Source organism: Falco naumanni (genome assembly GCF_017639655.2).
Source record: "Falco naumanni isolate bFalNau1 chromosome 20 unlocalized genomic scaffold, bFalNau1.pat SUPER_20_unloc_1, whole genome shotgun sequence".
NCBI lineage: Eukaryota > Metazoa > Chordata > Aves > Falconiformes > Falconidae > Falco > Falco naumanni.
In genome coordinates, this window is record NW_024427345.1 from 243,682 (window position 1) to 261,416 (window position 17,735).

Sequence of the window (17,735 nt, forward strand, 5' to 3'; positions counted from 1 at the left end):
CCAACATGTCTGCAAGGGAAATTTTGGCAGCAAACTGTGTGCCCCGTAGCGTAGCTCAACGGGTTCATAGGGTGCACGAGGTGCAGGCACGGGCCCAAGTCAGCACCTCGAGGCAGAGGGAGGCATCGCCCGCTTGCTTTGCTTTTTCTCGGCTGCGCGAGGACAGTCGTGAGGTGGCACGTTGGGGCTGTGCGTGCCCATGCGACGGCCCTACACAACGCCACGCGTGTGATACAGGGCCACCCCGGCACTAAGCCCAGCAGCGAGCCTGTAATCCCTGTTAAATCGGGTACCAGATCTGATTCATCCTGATTTTTAATTCCTGGGGTTAAATTCTGCACAACTGATTCATGCCTGGCGAATGCAGTAAGCTGGAAGCTCGGTCCTGCCCTGAAAGGTTCTTACACCTTTTTCCGTACCGGGTAAAGCTCTTCCCTTCGCCGAGGCGTTGTGCAGCCCACGGTACGCGTGGAGGAAGCATCCTCAGTGTTATGGAGAGCTGTTCTTGCTCTTGGCACTATTTTTTCCTCTTCTCTATTTCCTGCCAAGCCTCTCTCCTCCCACACCGTCCTTGTGTAACGTGGAAACCTGCCACGAGTGGAGCTGATGACTGGAGGTGGCTTCGGGGTGCTGGCGGGTGTAAGGAGGAGGTAGTTGGGTGCTGGGGCTGGAGGAGTTTTCTCCGAGCAGCAGGCATGGCCATGGGTAGCCCCAGCTCCACACCATGCTGGACCTGATCTTCCCTCCCCTCCCACAGACCTGGAAAGATTCATTCAGTGTAGGCAGGTGCAAGGCAATTATAATTAATTATTATTGTCATGGTTGAATGTATTGATTATGATGGTGCCTGACGCAGACCCACCACACCCTCTGCTGCTATCAGCACCCAGGGCTTGGCTCCCCATCAGTCCGGGGCTGTGCTTGTGTCCTTTGCTCACGCTGCAGCACCTGATACCAGGTCCCAGGAAGACCAAAGGGAGGGGGGAGCTTGCGCCTTCTTTTTGGCTTTTGGAAGCTTCCAGCTCTGTCGTATTTGGCTTAAAAGCTGGGTGCTGAAGCAGGGTACCTTGCTGGCTGATAAATAAATGCTGAGTTTATACCTGGCTGGTGCAGCTGCAGACGGGTGGGAAGTACTGAAGCCCACTTCTCGGGAGCACGATTCTCCTTGTTTCTGCATTTCCCTTGTTTGCAATTGTAGGAAACAAACCCTTGTCTCCCTGAGAGCTGAATTGGCCCCTCTATAAGCAGAGATAACCGTCTCAGCTTGGTGATTATAGCCAAAATAAAATACCTGTAACAAATTAATAATCTAAATTTTTTTTTGCCCTTCTCTTCTGACAGTGACTCATCTGGGAGGAGGTCACACGCCTCTTTGGTTTAGCCCCTCTGCTTTTCACACAATCGTTTGTGTGCTCCCAGGTTGAGCTGTTTTGGTAGATCCCACTTTTACAAGTTTGAATGTGTTAAACTCCCGCAGCTGCACGTGGAGAACGTCCCTGCTGCTGTCCCATCCTCGGTGCTTGTCTGGGAGAAACCGTCGCTGGAAGGCCCTGGCTGGTACAAACCACCCTCTGCAGCAGGAGGACAGTTTACACTGAATCTGATGGAGTTTTTGCAATCCCAGGGCTTGAAGATGCAAAGGAATGTTCGCAGCCACAGGTTTGGTAACGTGTCGCCCCGTGCGTAGGGGGTGGAGGGAGGCACTGCTGGTTTTACTCCTGCCTCTCCCAGGTGCTTCCTGCCTGCAGGATAGTTTATCTCTAAAACACCGCATACAGTTCTGTGTTTTTCTTTGTTGTTTTTCTTCCTTAGGAGCATTTATTGGGCAACAGGTCTGTTTGGACAGCTTTGATTTTGCAAAAGATCTTGGAATTTGTAATGGGGGTCAGAGGTTGCAGAGCATCTTTGTTCCTATGTAGTCACCAGGGTGAAGATGGTTATTTGTGTTGTGGTAGCTATTAAGAAACCCAGTCATTGTCCACAATTAACGCTGCGCCAAGGGCTGTACAAACACAGGATGGCTGCAGTGTTGAATGCTTAGTATTTTGGGGGAAGTAAGAACTTCATCCTTCCTGGAGTCAGAGGTGGCGGATTAGTTGGTGTAAAGTGGCATTGTGCCATTGACTCTGCCCAAGCTGCATCAGATGAAACAGAATTCTGATAAGAGCATTGCTCATTGATGACTGTGCTAGATCGTTGCTCTCCTTCCTTGCTCCACTCGTTATCCCTTAACCTAGGCATGAATCAGGCCTGCAAGCTCCTGTAATAACACTGAGTACTGTTGCACTGGTTTTATTTCAGCTGCTATAAACTGGTGGTGTTCGCTTGACTGCAGTGAAATGACTTCACAGTTTCCATCTGCTCTGAATGGGACACATTAGTTTGCAATTGAGTTAATTAAAACAGGAACACAGGAAGATCATCTCAGGCTACATGCAATCTCGCTGCCGCAGGCTGTAGTGAGCAGGGATGAGTTTAACTAGAGTGGACCAGTAATGGGGAGAGAGGACCAGCAGCAGCAGTTAAATGGTGCTGGTTAGGATGCAACTTCCAACTTGGGAAGGGTTAAATAGCTGATGGCTGAAGAAGCGTGGCCAGAGGAAGGATCACTTTATAATTGCCCTGTATTTTGGGGTTGGCCAGCATGTATTGAGATAGATGGACTCTGATCTGACCCGGCTTGCCTGCGCTGTCGCGTGTGAGTATCCGCAGAGGTTAGATCAGATCAGCTGTTAGGAAACCGAACAGATTCAATGGGCAGGACTCAAAAGTTGCGTGTGATTTTTTGGGGACAGAACATGGATTTTCCATTCTCTCCTGAGACGTGCTGTTTCCAGAAAAACTGAGCCCAGCGTTAGCAGGGCTGGCAATTTCACCTCGGCTCTGAGAACTGTAATGTTTTAATTTGTTTGTTTGTTTGTTTATTTGTTTTCCTTAAGGCTTTAGCTGTGGGAATGACTCTCAACTTTCATGTAAAAATTATCCATGTAATTATGATTATACATAATTATAACTATATTTATAGTTATTCCTTCATGATTTCTTGTAATCATAAGATCTTGTAATTTGGGGGAGAGGGGAAAAAACCAGCTTTAGGTGCATGTAAAATAGGCTGGAGGGGGGGAAAGTCCATAGCTTGAATGCCTCCGCCATGCGTCAGGCACAGAGAGTTTTTCTGATGAGCTGGTGCCCCACCACACGCCGTGTCCCCGGGAAGGACCCTGCAGCCCATCGGCGTGGGCTGGCTTTGCTTGTTTGTCCGGGAGCTCATGGCAACGAGCGGAGGTTCCCATTGCTGCAGCCACAGTGTGGGGTGTAAACGCTCCTTCTGTGAGCAGGGCAGGAGGCGCGTGGGGAGCTGCTGAAAAAGGCTGGAGGTGGGGAGACGCCAGCAGCAGCAATTCCTTTGGGGTCCCAAGTTGTTCTGGAGGTGCTGGCGAAGGGTTTTGTGCTATTATCTAAACGCCGTGGGGTTTAGACCGATGTTCTTTTTGGGTTCCAGCTCACAGAACAAGTACGGCCGATTCTGAGCTCCAGAAGCCGAGCTTTTTGGCAGTGGATTACACAGCCAGCAACAGGCAGCTTCCCAGGAGTGGCCAGGCAGCACGGAGCTGAGCCGAGAGCTTCCCATCCTCGGCAGAGGCAGGAGGAGAGGTGAGATGAGCTGCTCGGGGGACAGGAGCTTGCTGGAAGCCTTGTTAAATGCGGAGCTGCCTCTGCTCGGCAGCAGCTGGCAAGCTGACCCCGGCAAGCTGTGTCCAGCTATTCCTGCTGCTCCCTGTGATGCCCCTTGAATGCTAAGGCTGTTCTGCTTTCCTGCAAAAAGGAGCGCAGTTCAGGGGAGACCTGAGGCCGTTGCAGCTGCAGGGCTCTAAGAACTGGGAGCAAAATGAGGTTCCCGTGTGTAAAACTGCATGAAGTCGCAGTGCAGACAATGCCGATGCGTGTGCCAAGGGCGCTGGAGCAGAGAGGCCACGGAAGGGATTTCCAGTCCTCAGAAAAGCCACTTGTTCATGAAATACGTGATGATTTCAGCCCACAAAGTAAGACTGGGAGGGCAGTGACTTAACATTAATAGGGGAATCACACCAGGTTCAAGAGAGCCATTTAAGCGCTTCAGAAGTGCATTTAACTAGAAAACTAGTTAAGAAAGAAAGAAACTAAAGACACCAATTAAACAACTTCAAATGAGATGTCAGGCTCTGATTATTGTAGGAGGGTTCCTGTTGCAAGGCAATGAACCGTACCAAGGTACCAACCTTTAGAACAAATGATCCTTCAGATCAGCCAGCCGCGGCCTTTCTGGAAAAGCCGTTTTCCTGTCATTGAGATACTAGGCTGAAGAGCTGCGTCATCATGTTGAGCTTTATAGCCCAAGTGACACAGGAAGGAGGACTAAACTCAATAAACCCTCATGATAGGTAGTCACCACATCCTAACGTGGCTCATTTGTGCATCACTTTGTTGACATAAGGCGCCTGCATTCAGGACAGTGAGAGAACAAGTTCCCTCTGGAGCAAGCTCTATATGTTTGCAGGAATTATTGATGAGCTAGAAAGTTTGAGTGAGGCTACTTAGATCCTGAAAGGGGGGAGCTGTGGTTGCAGCATGGGGGGGGAACCTTCAGCACGGCAGTTTTGTGGCAGCAGGTGCTGGTGGAGGTGCCGCCGTGTTGGCGTTGCTTTGGGGTGTTGTTAGCAAGAGTTAACAGCTTGAGAATGTCATTCCAAGAGCCCCATCCTGCTCTTGCGAGACCCCAGTCATGAGACCACCAAAACACTGCTTGGCGGTAGGGCATTAATTGATGTGTGACTCACTGCCGAAGCCCTTCGGAGCAGTCGCCACAACCAAGGAGCGCACTGTGCAAACACGGAACCCAAGGACACTCCCTGCTCCCGACAGCTTTCCGTCCAAACATTGCAATCTGAACAGACAGCAGGAGATATCCCGTGGGATATCGACAGAAGATGTGGGAACAATGGGCTGACACTAATCAGCGTAGTAACATGTTCTTTACACTTTTCTGGGTAGATTTACACAATTTTGTTCGCCTGCAGAGGGTTTTCCCCTCTTCCATTAGGACGTGACCATATTTGATTACACACACACACGCTTTCTGGGCTAGAATTAAGAGCTTGCTTCATTTTCCCCGAGGGTTTGCGAAGGGATGTATCGTTTGTGGCTCTTGCGTTGGCTGTGTGAGTGTTGGTGCACAGCGAGGGGCTGTTCCTGGGGGTGCAGGGACCGGGCTGGCTTCTGTGGCACCAAGCACAGCAAACAACAAGCAGTGTCACAAAGCATGCCGTTCCCTGACAGGGTGTTTAACCAGCTGATACAGTGTTGTCTTCTGTGTTACCAAACCTGAGTCCCTGGGGGTCATTCACCGGGGCTTGGAAGTATTTACCAGCCTGCGCGGTTGTGCCAAGTGTGCAGCGTTACCGTGGCATCCCCACAACACAAGCAAACTTTGCTCTTGTCATCTCTGGATTCCTGGATCCTGCTCAGACTTAACCTGACTTGAAACTGGATTTCAACGGGGAACGTTCACTTTGCAGGATGGGTACAAGGGGTCTAAACTGGCTCTGGGACACCGAGAGCATGTAGCAGCAAGGGGAACGAGGCTTTCTTGAGTCTGCTGCACTGGCTGGGTTGCTAATGGTACAGAAAAGAAAGCTTGAATTTTGAATGGAAGACAGAGCCATGCTTACCTAAAATCAGTGGTGCTTCGTGGCAGTAATTAAGATTAGAAAATGGCTTTTCATTGATCTGGGCCTTGATAGTGCAAACCAGGGTGAAGTTCGGTTCTTACCGCTGAATTAGTGTTTCTGCCGAGGCTGCTGAGAACAGCTTTGCCTTTATGACAGTTTATCTGACAGCAGGTTTGTATTTTACCCGGCTGGATTGCCTTCTGGTTCGCGTCTGATGGTGTGTAAAAAATCCCTGTCCGCTGGTACAAAGGGGTTGAGGCTGGAATGCAACCTGATGAGCTCCAGCAGCCGGGGCTTACCTCGGTGGGAGTTGTTCTTGACTCTTACGCCACACATTCGGATTCAGTCCCTGCCTTCGCAAGACGGCCCAGGGGAGTTGCGGGAGAGCAGCCTGCCTCTCTCTGTGAACTCACCTGCAGCTATATGTAAAGCAGCTGGAGGCTTCTGCCTTGTTGCTAGTGACGTATGGATGGAAGGAACCCCAGCCTCTCTACATCGGGCATCAGGTCAAGCGTAGCTGGGCGTGCATAGCACACGAGTTTGCTTTACACTGAACAGGCTATTTTTTTTTTTTTGCTGGTAGAAGCTGAGCCGGCTTGCAGGGCAGGGAGGAATCTTGCCTCATATGCCTCTGTCTGCCTCAGTCCTCCCCTTTTCCCTCCTCCGAAAAGAGAATTTTCTTTTAGCAGCTGCAATTTCCAGCCAACTGGTGTTCCTCCCACAAAGAAGGAAGCTCATACTTTGAACAGGCTGTGGCAGGAATACGTCGCCAGCCCTGTCTTGCTGTCCTGGTGAGGGGAAAAGCCAAAGGGTGACACATTCAGGCCAGACTTCGAAATCTCATGGGGGATTTACACCTGACAGTAAACCTGTGGTAGAGAGACCTGTCCCTTTAAGGCTATTTGAAAATGCAGAAAGCCCATAAAAATAATTTTTGTTACTGCCTCTTCTGCATAGGAACCTATACATTTAAGCAGAAACCTGTCGTGTTTCCTCTTGAGTGTGGACGGGCATGTTGGGTATTTCCACATGCAGGGTGCAGCCCACCTAAACCGTCTTTGTTTTAGTGCTAACAGGAGGCAGAAAGCAAAACCACGGTGCCCGGGGATAGCTCGGCATTGCTTGTGTGCTGCCCTCCTTGCCCTGCATGGCACAGGCTCGCTGGGTGCTGCTGGCAGAGCACGGCGTGTGTGTCCAAGGCTGCAGCTGGCTTTGGTTTATATTAAACTAGGCTGGACATGATGCTCAGGGCCCTTATCTCTTTTCTGCTGTTTTCCAGGGAGCTACCTGCTCTGCAAGAGAGTGAAAAATCAACCAGGGAGCTACCTGCCCTGCAAGAGAGTGAAAAATCAACCAGGGAGCTGCCTGCCCTGCAAGAGAGTGAAAAATCAACCAGGGAGCTGCCTGCCCTGCAAGAGAGTGAAAAATCAACCAGGGAGCTGCCTGCCCTGCAAGAGAGTGAAAAATCAACCAGGGAGCTGCCTGCCCTGCAAGAGAGTGAAAAATCAACCAGGGAGCTGCCTGCCCTGCAAGAGAGTGAAAAATCAACCAGGGAGCTGCCTGCCCTGCAAGAGAGTGAAAAATCAACGCATATTCCCCCTCTTCTCATTTCACCGTCCATTTAGGCAAGCGCAGGGGACCGGAGGAGCCTTGAGGGAGCGGGGACGGGACCTGTCCTGTCACAGGGCTCTGCCCAGGGCGCCCGGAGGAGCCCGTGGTTCACGTCCCTGGGCTGCGCCTGCGGCAGAGGCCGAGGGAAGTGCGGAACGATGCCAGGTCCGACCGCAGGAACACGGCGCCAGGTGTGTCCTGTCCCTTCGCTGGCCCTTCCCTCCTCCTCTGCTCGATCCCGCAGGTTGACAGAGGGTGGGAAGGCAGCCAGGCACACCCAGCCCTCCAGGGCAGTAAAATGATCCCTCTTTTGCCCTTGGGCCAAGCCCAGCTTTTCTAACGGATAAAAGGAGAAGCAGTCGGGAGAGCTCACTCCCCTGGTCTCCAGCCCAGCTTCCCTGAGCTTTTGAGTGGTGGGGGGTGTTGCGGACACTCGCCAGGCAGCCATGTCCCGCTCTGTGAGCTTCAGCTCTCGCTCTGCCGCCATCCCAGGGATCAGCCAAGTGCGACTCAGCACCGTCTCCTCGACCCGCGGACTAGGAGGGGGTGCCAGCTTAGGCAGGGCAGGTGGCTTTGGCAGCTCCAGCCTTTACAACCTCGGCTCCAACAAGCAGATCTCCCATGTGGGTACTACCTATTACAGCGTTCCCGCTGGAACCAGCTACAGAAGCATGGGATTTGGTGGGACACTCAGCCCCACGGGCATTCAGGAGGTCACCATCAACCAGAGCCTCCTGACGCCCCTGAATCTGGAGATTGACCCCAATATCCAGCGGGTGCGCAAGGAGGAGAAGGAGCAAATCAAGACGCTCAACAACAGATTCGCCTCCTTCATTGATAAGGTGAGATGCTGGAAAGACTGATAGCTCCGTGGACAATGCCTAAAAGCAGGTCTGCCCCAAAGCTCACTTAACCCCGGGGGAAATTCATAAGCGGGGTCAGGATCAGGTCCTCAGGAGCGTGGTGTGATTTGCCTGCTGCAACCCAGTAACTCTTTAATTAAAGCCCTGCGTGCTTTGCTGTCAGTAAAGGGGTTGCCCTGCTTAGGCTGGCTTTGTACCCCCTTTATTTAGCTGGTGCTAACCCCCAGCGCAGGTGCAGGGTTTAAAGATCAAACCTGCACCCAAGCACAGCACCACCAAACTCGGGGAGGAGGGTAATCCTCCCGGTAGAACAGACCTTTACCTAAGTCAGGGCTCGCTGTGTTTGTTTGCACTGCCCTGTACCTCTGTGGCTTTACTCTCTTGCACTAATTAATCCTGTGTAAACTTCAGCTCTGGCATCCCCGAAATGCAAGGAATCCAGACCTGGAGTTTGAGTAATTGGCTGACTTTGAGGTCTGTGGATAGCTTCTGTCAAGCGTCAGGCAAGCAGAATCTGCTTATCTTTAATCCGTATAAAGCCTTGAAGTCATAAAGCAAGCCCCAGAGCAGCAGTGCTCCCTCATGTCTTTATCACCCTCCAGAGTTTAGGTCCTTCCTATGAGCAATCTAAATTCCTCAGATACCGGCCACAGCCGTCCTTCCCCTGGCTGCAGACTCTGTAGTGGCAGCTCCCCCTTCCTCCTGCTTTCACAAATGACCTCCTGGTTGCTTTCCAGGTCCGCTTCCTGGAGCAGCAAAACAAAATGCTGGAGACCAAATGGACCCTCCTGCAGGACCAGAAGACCACCCGGAGTAACATTGCCCCCATGTTTGAGACCTATATCAACAACCTGCGGCGCCAGCTGGATGGGTTGTTGAACGACAAAGGGCGTTTGGAGGGCGAGCTGAAGAACATGCAGGATCTCGTGGAGGATTTCAAGACCAAGTAACGTACAATGTTCCCACCTAACAGGGTAGTTGAGCTGGCAGGTTGGTCAGGAGCTTGGCAGAGATGTCCCCAGCTTTTCTGCTAGGCAGGGAGATTTTTTTTTTTTTTCCAGCCGTGAGTTAGGTTGGCCAGGCCAAGGAAGCTGCCTGGATTTGTCCAGGCTGGATCGCTCGCTGTTCCTGGCACGTTCTTCCCACATGGTCTTTGGTGGCTCCATTGCTTTGGGGCCTCCTCAGGGATGGCTTTGGGTTGGATGTGCCGTTTTGGGTCTGTAGGAACCCCCCGGGAGCTCAGCAGGCTGGCAGGCGGGGAGCCAGCCGCTGCTTGTTCTGTGGGTGGGTCATGGAGCAGGTGAGCTGTTATTTTTAAGCAACTTTTTCAGTCTAAATCGTGTCGCTTGGGAGGAGTCCCATGAAGAAAGTAGCCTTTGTCCCAGCCTGTGCCCAGCCCAGCTGTAAAGGGGAATGCCTTTAATTAAAAAAAAAAAAAAAAAAAGAAAAGAAAGAAAGAGGGAGCTGGCAAACTGGATCGAGCAGGAACTGAAAACAAACAGATCTGATAATCCCCAGGGTGTGTTTAGGGAAAGTCAATAGCCGGTGATTCCCAAGGAGGTGCACGGGAATGATGTTTCCCCCCCTGCCCCGCTCAGTCACTTCTACCCTGTGCCCACCCACAGCTGCACTTTGCATCTCTGCAAGGCAGCAGCACTGGGCTGGTTTGCACCCAGAGGAACTGTAGCCCTAATTTTAGCTGCATGTCACACGACTGCAAGGTGCACAGGTGCATATTTATTCCTTCAGCTTACAGGTCCACGTAAAACCCAACCCTGTCTGTGCTAAGAGAAGGGGAGCAAGAACTGGGAGCCTGAGGTGCTAGTGCAGCGGAGGGAGTCAGGCTGTGGTAACGAGCTCAGAACCTGCTTCTCCCCATTTGTACGAAGAAAATACCATCTTCTGTGTAGGATACGTAAAACATGACTGGCGCTCTGTGTGTCGGTTGTAATGTGTAATTTACACAGTAATTCTCAGTTTACATCTGGGGGTCGGGAAGGAGATTTCTACGCACGAGGCTCCAGGGGATGGGCTCAGTCCCTTACTGGGAAGCTGCGTTGATGAGGGGTGCGGTTTGCAGCAAGCAGGGGTAGGAGCAGCCTGTGTCCGCGCTGGCCGCGCTGGCCGGGTGTGCCGAGGCGTGCCGGACTTCCCAAGGCACGTCGGGAGCCAGTGGAGAACACTGCATGACTTGGTAGCTCATTGATCCCTGGTGGAGCTTCCCCCAGGAAATGAGGACTTTCACAGACAATTTAAGAATAATTCAGTCTTTTTACCTGTTATTTATATATCAGATATATTTATTTACCTATATATATTTACCAGACTGTCCATTCTGCGCTGCAGGCTGTGCGTGTTACGCAGCACAATCACGTAATTCCCAGGTCATGTATTACTCTGCAACAGCAACAGATGCAGGTCATTGGTTCCAAAGGGACAGTGTCCATCTATGCCAGTGTGGGTGGGCAAGCTTCCAGCATGGAGCAGCAGGGGAGGCACGTGAAGGCCGTTGGAAGTGAAGTGGCTCACACTTTGGAAGGCAAATTACAGCACCAGCCACGCAGGGACTGTGTAAATAGAGAGCAGCGTTCGAGCTTTGGCAACGGCAATTCTGACGCAGCCGGAGCAAGTGGTTCCTGCTCTGTTCCTGGGATGACTTTCAGGGTTCGTGCAGCAGATTCTTGCTGTTGGTTTCAGCCGGTTGGCTGTGCACAGGTTGGTGGAAGGCAGGCTCTGAGGGCCAGGTTTGCAAGTGGTGCAAATCAGCGATCCTTCCGTAAAGTCAATGGAACATGATTTTTATCTGCTGAGGGTCTGGCTCGTTCCATCTAAAAGTGAACACCTAGAGGAGGGTTGTAGCCGCTATTAGAAGTCGGTGCAGCTTTGAAGCGTAGCCACTCGGTTCAGAGTGAGGATAATTCCGTTTAACTCTTACCAGGACAATGGCATGCGATCGACACCTGCACGATATTCTCAAAAGTCTGGAATAAGGGAGCGTGCAGTGAAAGTGGCATTAGCAGGTGCTTTGATCAGCCTAGAGAAATGCGTTGAGTCTGCTTGCGTCTCTTCTGCGTTTGTATTTGTTCTCTTAAGGGGCAAGTGAAAAAGCAGAGAGCCTCAGCTGTCCGTGAGTGAGGATGAGGCACAGAAATCTTCCTAAGTGCAGTGAATTTTAAGGAATATGGCAAAGCAGGGGTGAGAAATGCTTTCCAGGTTGGTGGTCTGGCGGTGTGGACCAGAGCAGCTTTCAGGCATCAGCTCGTCCAACCAGTGCCCTGGAACTGTGGCGCACAGCTGGTACCTCTGGTGCAAAGCACACATCGTAGTTGTCCAGCAAGGCTCTGCCTGGGGCTGGCTTGCTTGGAGAGGCCACAGGCTTTGCTGGGGTGGCTCACAAAGAGAAACGGAGGGAGAGGGAAGAGAATCGGGGCAACTCTTCACTGTGACCTTTTTTTTCCTTTTACCCCAGGCTCTGACTTCACACCAACCCCTTAGTTGGTTTTTTTTTTTTTTCTTTCTGGCAGATACGAAGACGAAATCAACAAGCGCACGGCAGCAGAGAACGACTTTGTGGTGCTGAAGAAGGTGCGTGCCGTGGGGGTTAGCTGGGACTGATCACAGATGTTTGCAGCCCGTCCTCCCCCTTCTGCCCCTACACTCCCTTTGCTCCAGCTGTGCCTAGAGACCTGCAGGTGAAGAACTGCAGCTCTCCTTTCTGGCCTCTCTGGAGGCACCAGAGTCTCTCTAGGGAGCTGGGAAGGAGCGCTGGATCCCATGGGTACCAGAGGTTATGGCTCTGTTTTCCTTTGGGGCGTTTCCGAAGGGCTCCCTGGACGGTTCAAACTGACGGTGGACTTGCAAACACAGGCCCAGGGGACCCTGCAGAACATGGGGGATCCCGCACACCAGCAATATTTAGTATCAGTAGATAGTTTTAGGACGTGGTGGGTCGTTGGGCAGAGAGCAGATGGCTCAGGGAGCTTGATGGGCTCATGGCTGCTTTTGAAGCCGTCAAAGGCTGGGTGAGCTAAGTCACCAAAGCTGTAGCATTCTCAGTGGATTATCACTCTTTTTTAGGATGTGGATGCTGCCTACATGAACAAAGTGGAGCTGGAGGCCAAGGTGGATGCGCTGACGGATGAAATTAACTTCCTGAGGTCTCTCTATGAAGCGGTAAGGTCCCTTCTGCTTCTTGCAGCTGCTGCAGTGTAGCACCACTAGTGGGTGAAGAACAGTGAATGGTGACCGAGACCATTAATGTGCTGTTACCAGAGATGAGAGGGGTGATGGAGACATGGAGTCTTCCCTTACATAAGGAAAAAGAAGCCTGCAAGTAAAGTGTGTAACCTGTGAATAGTCGCAGTGATTTCTCTGTCTGGAACATGAGATGAATTTGCTGCCAATTTAGCCAGGACACGCATTATTTTTTTGATGCTGTTAGTATGAAAACAAGGAAAACCAGCGTATTGCAGCCAGTGCTGTAGTGCTGGTGTGTGCTGTGTGAGAGAAAGAAAGGAACGCTCCTTATCCCATACTCCTTCATCTTACCCACTGTTTGCAAGGTAAGAGATTGATTGAACAGGTCACATTGCATCCTTGGGTGAGGTGATGGAGTTTGGCCGTCTTGTTGTTGTGAAGCTGATGCTTAAGCTCCTTGGACTGGCATTTCGTGCTGTGTTCTTACCTCAGGAGTGAGGTAAACTAACCTTGCTGTCCAAACGTGGGTGGTGAGTAGCTCCATTTCTGCTGCTGTTTGTTACTTTGTGCTTTGCGAGGTTGATGGGATTCAGATGGTTTCCTACTAATTAATGATTGTTTTGACTGAATTCTTCTTACCTGCCTCCCTTTCCCTTTTCTTCTTGGATTCTCTCTTTAATTGGCTTCCAGAAAAGGGTCCCTTAAAAGTCAGTGATTAATGGTATTGTTTTTAATTCGACTGGCAGGAGCTTCGTGAGCTGCAGGCCCAGATCTCTGACACCTCCGTGGTGCTGTCTATGGACAACAGCCGAAACCTGGACCTGGACGGCATCATCGCCGAGGTCAAAGCGCAGTACGAGGAGATCGCCAACCGGAGCCGGGCGGAGGCAGAGTCCTGGTACCAGAGCAAGGTGAGTTATGGGAGAGATAAAGGCAGTGACAGCTTCTGTTTTTAGCCAGAAAAAAACACGTTTATGGGAGAGATTTCAGCCAGCTGATTGACTGCCGGCCTGACCCCATCCTTTTCTCTTGCCCTGTTTTATGTCACAGTACGAGGCGCTGCAGGTCACTGCTGGGAAACACGGAGATGACCTGCGCAACGCAAAGAACGAGATCTCAGAGATAAACCGCATGATCCAGAGGCTGGAGGGTGAAATTGAAAACGTGAAGGCCCAGGTGAGGAGCTGCCCTTCTGCTGCAGAGCAGTGGATTTAGCAGCAGCAGCTGTGCCAGGGGTCTGGGCGTAACACAACATCGGTAGAAACGTTTTGGGGGTGGCTGCCGTGCTCAACCCCGCGGCTGAGAGTTGTGAGCCACGGGATGCTGACAGGCAGCTGCACAGCTGGTGAGAAGGAGCCCGCAGGCCACCCCGCAGCGCAGAAGGGGAGTGATGCAGAGCCGCTTCCAAAGGGCAAGGCTGCATGTGGTCCCCCTCCCAGCCACACACATTCCTTGTGCCCTCCTGCTTCTGGGAGCTTTGTCCACTCCCTTCTTGCAGAAAGGAACGCTGTGTTTGGGCGTATAAAAGAATTTTCCAGCTGTACGGGAGTTCTGTTTGCTTTCTCCCGGGGCTCTTATCGGTTTATCAAAAGGCTGGTGAAAGCCAGACCAGTGAGTGGTTGAGACCATGTTCGGGGCTGAAAACTGGCTGTGAATAACCAGGGTGCACAAAGCTGGAGATAAGCCAGCGTGATTCATGGGTTCATATTTATTTGGTTTCAGGGCAGGGAGGCTTCAACACACACTTACAAGCAAGGAGCTGACCCAGCGCAGCTTTCTTGAGTAATGAGTGTATAAAGCACAGGTTCGTTGTGAGCCCTTCCTGCCAAACATGGGGCTTTTGTGGAGGTGTAGGGGGCACAGCTGAGGGTGCATCGGACTGCCAGCTCGATGCGGCCCCACAGGGATGCTTTTGGGGTCAGTCTGCATTGTTTGGTAACTGCAGGGCTGCTCCAGTCCAGGCTTGCCTCGCATCAAAGCTTGCTGGAGACCAGCTGGCTCTGAACAAGCTGTGGGGCAAAACAGGAGAGGAAACCTGAGCTTGCAGTAACCCTCAGTGTTGTGCCGTTGTGTGCGGCGTGGGTGGGCTGAGAAGCTAAGGAACACCTGAAGAAAGTCTTCTGAAAATGTAGCCAGTGGAGAGAAATAGGGTCTGCTTTATGGAAGAACGTATCTTGGGGTGAGATGAGCTTCCTTTGTAGGCTGATCTCCATCCAGTGCCCCCAAAAATGTGTAGGCGTGAATTCCTAGGGATGTGAGTTGAGCAGATGGCTCCAGGGCTCTGCAGATACACAGGGATGGTCTGGCCAGTAGATGTCAGAAGTCCATGGGCAGTGGTGTGCTCCACCAAGGAGGTGAGATGCCCACTGACATACCCTGCTCCGTCCTTGCAGCGTGCCAAGCTGGAGGCGGCTATTGCTGAAGCCGAGGAACGTGGCGAGTTGGCTGTCAAAGATGCCAAGGCAAAACTGGAGGAGCTGGAGGCAGCTCTGCAGAAGGCGAAGCAGGACATGGCCCGGCAGCTGCGCGAGTACCAGGAGCTGATGAACGTCAAGCTGGCCCTGGACATCGAGATCGCGACCTACAGGAAGCTGCTGGAGGGCGAGGAGAGCAGGTGGGGGCAACTGGTGGGCTTTACGTGGGGAAGGGTCCAGCCCTTCGTTCCCTTTGCTTGGGGACACTGTGGGGGCCCAATTCCAGTTTCTGCAAGGAAATGCAGAAGAAGAAACGTTGCATTTGAAATTGAGTTTTGGTCTTGAAAATGCTTTGGCTGAAGAGGCAAATTCTGGGGAAAAATTTGATACTTACGGTGAAAATAGGCAAAGAGGAGCAAAGTTGTTTTCCATCATATATTCAGTACTGTGGCAGAGAATTTCCAAGTGGCTCAAATCCCCACGGAATTAGGACAGAGCTTCCACGCTCTTCCAGCTCCCCCCGGGTGATAACAGAGCTTGTAAATGTAGGGCCAGAACAAAGCGCTGGATGGCACACTTATCTTGTCTGAATTATTTATAACAGCAATAATAACTCACTGCCATTGTCTCCATCCCCAGCGCCGAGGCCCTGGGGGAGCACTGAGTAATGCCGAGTCTCACCCATCCTTTTCCTTTCTGCCTTTGTGTTTTTCTTCCCCGACAGGTTGGCTGGTGATGGAGTTGGCAGCGTCAATATCTGTGAGTTGATTTTAGAATTTGTAACAGTTACACATAGGTAACGTGTGTGTTAAATACACCTATGGAAAATGCAGGTGAGGAGCAGCTGGGTCGGTGTGGTGGAGCCTCGCCGCGCCCTGCCTTAGCTCCTGCAGCCCAGTTAAGCCCCTTCTCAAGCAGGAGCCCCCCCGAGACAGAAGCTAATCGTGTGCTCTTGGCTCCGTGGTGGACTTCAGCTCGAACTCATCTGTTAGAAATTTAACTTGGGAGAATGTTGATCTTTCTTTCCTCCTGTTTGTGGACAGAGAAAAAATGTACTAATGACAAAACGCCTTGCCTGAATTGGAGGTTGGCACAAAGGTGATGTTAGAGGGTGTCTTTCCAGCTTGGGAGGCACCGAGTGATCACCGTGCCTGGACACTGGGTGGGTGCTGGTGGCTCGGGGAAGCTGTCTGCAGCTCTAAACCAGTTGGCTGCACTTTTCATCCACTTCATTGCTGCCGATAGCTGGTGAGCCGCGTGCCCACAGCCTCTTGGGTGCACCCAGAGATGAGCCGGGTGTGTTTATGATACGGGGTTCTCCGTGCTGCAGCTGGTCCTGAGCCAGAGCGAGTGACGGAGAAAGGGGATGGATTGCTCAGCCCCCACGTGCATCTGGCTCAGCACAGGGAATAAATGCTCTGGGCCAAAACGTGAAAGGGATTAGTGTCCCAGGCCCTGTGTTTTGCGGGAGATTGTAGAGAGTTTTCATCTGGTTGCTGCAATTTAAAAAAGCCGTTTTTGTGGGAGCGCCAAGCCGGGGTTGAAGTTTCCTGGTGCTCACGTTTCGTTTCCTCCTCTCTGTGCCACAGCTGTGGTCAGCTCCAGCGGTGGAGGTGGCTATTCCAGTTCCAGTGGACTCCTGGGAGGAGGAATCGGAGGAGGCCTCAGCCTGGGAGCAGGCATGGGCAGCGGGGCGCTCGGCTTCTCCTCTGGGGGTGGCTCCAAATCCTACACCGTCACCACAACCTCGTCCAGCAGGAGAAGCTTCAGGAAGTAACTACAGGCGTGGAGAGAGCAGCGGGGGTATCGGTTACGTGGGAGGAGGGAAACCTTAAAAAGAAAAGTCGTGTTGCCTTTTATAGGACAAATTGGCTGCAACATTTCTGCAGTGATGAACGAATTGGAATAAGACACATCAGAGCACCTGACCCTGCCGTCTCATGCCTAAGGCTTGATCCTGCACTGTTGAACTTGGCGGGAGCCGTTCCGCTGAGAGCAGGTTCAAGCCTGTAGGGTGAAATTTATCCAGTGAAGCAGGCGGGATAACGCTTTTGTTACCTGTGTGCTTGGTACCCCCTGCTCAGGGCTGGATTTCACCCTTTGAAGGGCAAAGTAATCATGTGAGTGGCAAGCTATTCTGCATTTCTTGCTGTGGTTTTGCAAAAGAGACCAGAAGATTATCTCCCTCTTAATATGGTTTGGAAGACTTTATTCCCTTAGGCTTCTCAGAGAAGGCCAACCCCTGTTAAGATTTCAGCCTGGGTTTGTTTTCTTAAAGTATACCAAGAAGTAAACAGTGAAATTGTTCTGGGCCTCTCATTTTCTTTGGAAATGGGCTCAGAAGTGGAATTCAACGATTTTCCTCCAAACGAAGCTGGTTTCTCACCGAAAACAATGCAGAGAAATTTACTTGCAGGCTCTTTATAGGAAAGTAACTCATAAAGAAGCTCCCCCACCCATTCCCTCTCCTTAAGAGAAGCCCGAAGCTTAAGGGATACAAAGCTGCTTAAAATGATAAAGTAGCACATTAAAACAGGAGGTAACATTCCCCATCCTCGGGTGTCTCTGACTACCACCCTGTATTTTAAAGTGTGTCTGTGATAGTGTAGCGATACCTGGTGTCTGTACTACAGTGAGGAAAAAGCGTGTTTTGTTGATGCATCATTACAATAACCACTTGTTCCTGCCAAAATGTGTCTTCAACTTAAACATGCCAGGGAAATAGTTAGGTCGTTACTGCAGTAGGAAGAATTGTTAGATAAATAACTCCAAGAAACTGCGCAGAATTGTCGCGTCGCGTGCTCAGCCATGTCCTAGCAGTGTATCTTTGGTTGACTTTTTATGCCTTTGTGGTCTGAGAGTTTGTCATGAGGCCGTTAATAAAGTTTCCCTATTGCATGCTGCTTCAGTCCCAGCGGAGTTCCTTGTCTGTGCTGCCCAGG

General features: G+C 51.4%; 1 protein-coding gene across 1 annotated transcript; it reads left to right on the forward strand.

Annotated features, from left to right (window-relative positions):
• Positions 1 to 7,672: 7,672 nt before the first annotated feature.
• On the forward strand, positions 7,673 to 17,695 carry LOC121081821 (keratin, type II cytoskeletal cochleal). Its single transcript, XM_040581067.1, has 9 exons — positions 7,673 to 8,161; positions 8,920 to 9,128; positions 11,707 to 11,767; positions 12,260 to 12,355; positions 13,126 to 13,290; positions 13,430 to 13,555; positions 14,773 to 14,993; positions 15,518 to 15,552; positions 16,383 to 17,695. Exons 1-9 carry the CDS (start codon positions 7,766 to 7,768, stop codon positions 16,568 to 16,570), a joined length of 1,497 nt encoding a protein of 498 aa, XP_040437001.1. The 5' UTR covers positions 7,673 to 7,765; the 3' UTR covers positions 16,571 to 17,695.
• Positions 17,696 to 17,735: the final 40 nt, after the last annotated feature.

What these genes read in the sequence shown, in the direction of transcription:
- LOC121081821 (XM_040581067.1), top strand. Translation starts at nt 7,766, where the DNA reads ATGTCCCGCTCTGTGAGCTTCAGCTCTCGCTCTGCCGCCATCCCAGGG. An exon ending in TGAGGTCTCTCTATGAAGCG is followed by an intron (nt 12,356 to 13,125) that starts GTAAGGTCCCTT and finishes TTCGACTGGCAG; the next exon opens with GAGCTTCGTGAGCTGCAGGC. An exon ending in TTGAAAACGTGAAGGCCCAG is followed by an intron (nt 13,556 to 14,772) that starts GTGAGGAGCTGC and finishes CCGTCCTTGCAG; the next exon opens with CGTGCCAAGCTGGAGGCGGC.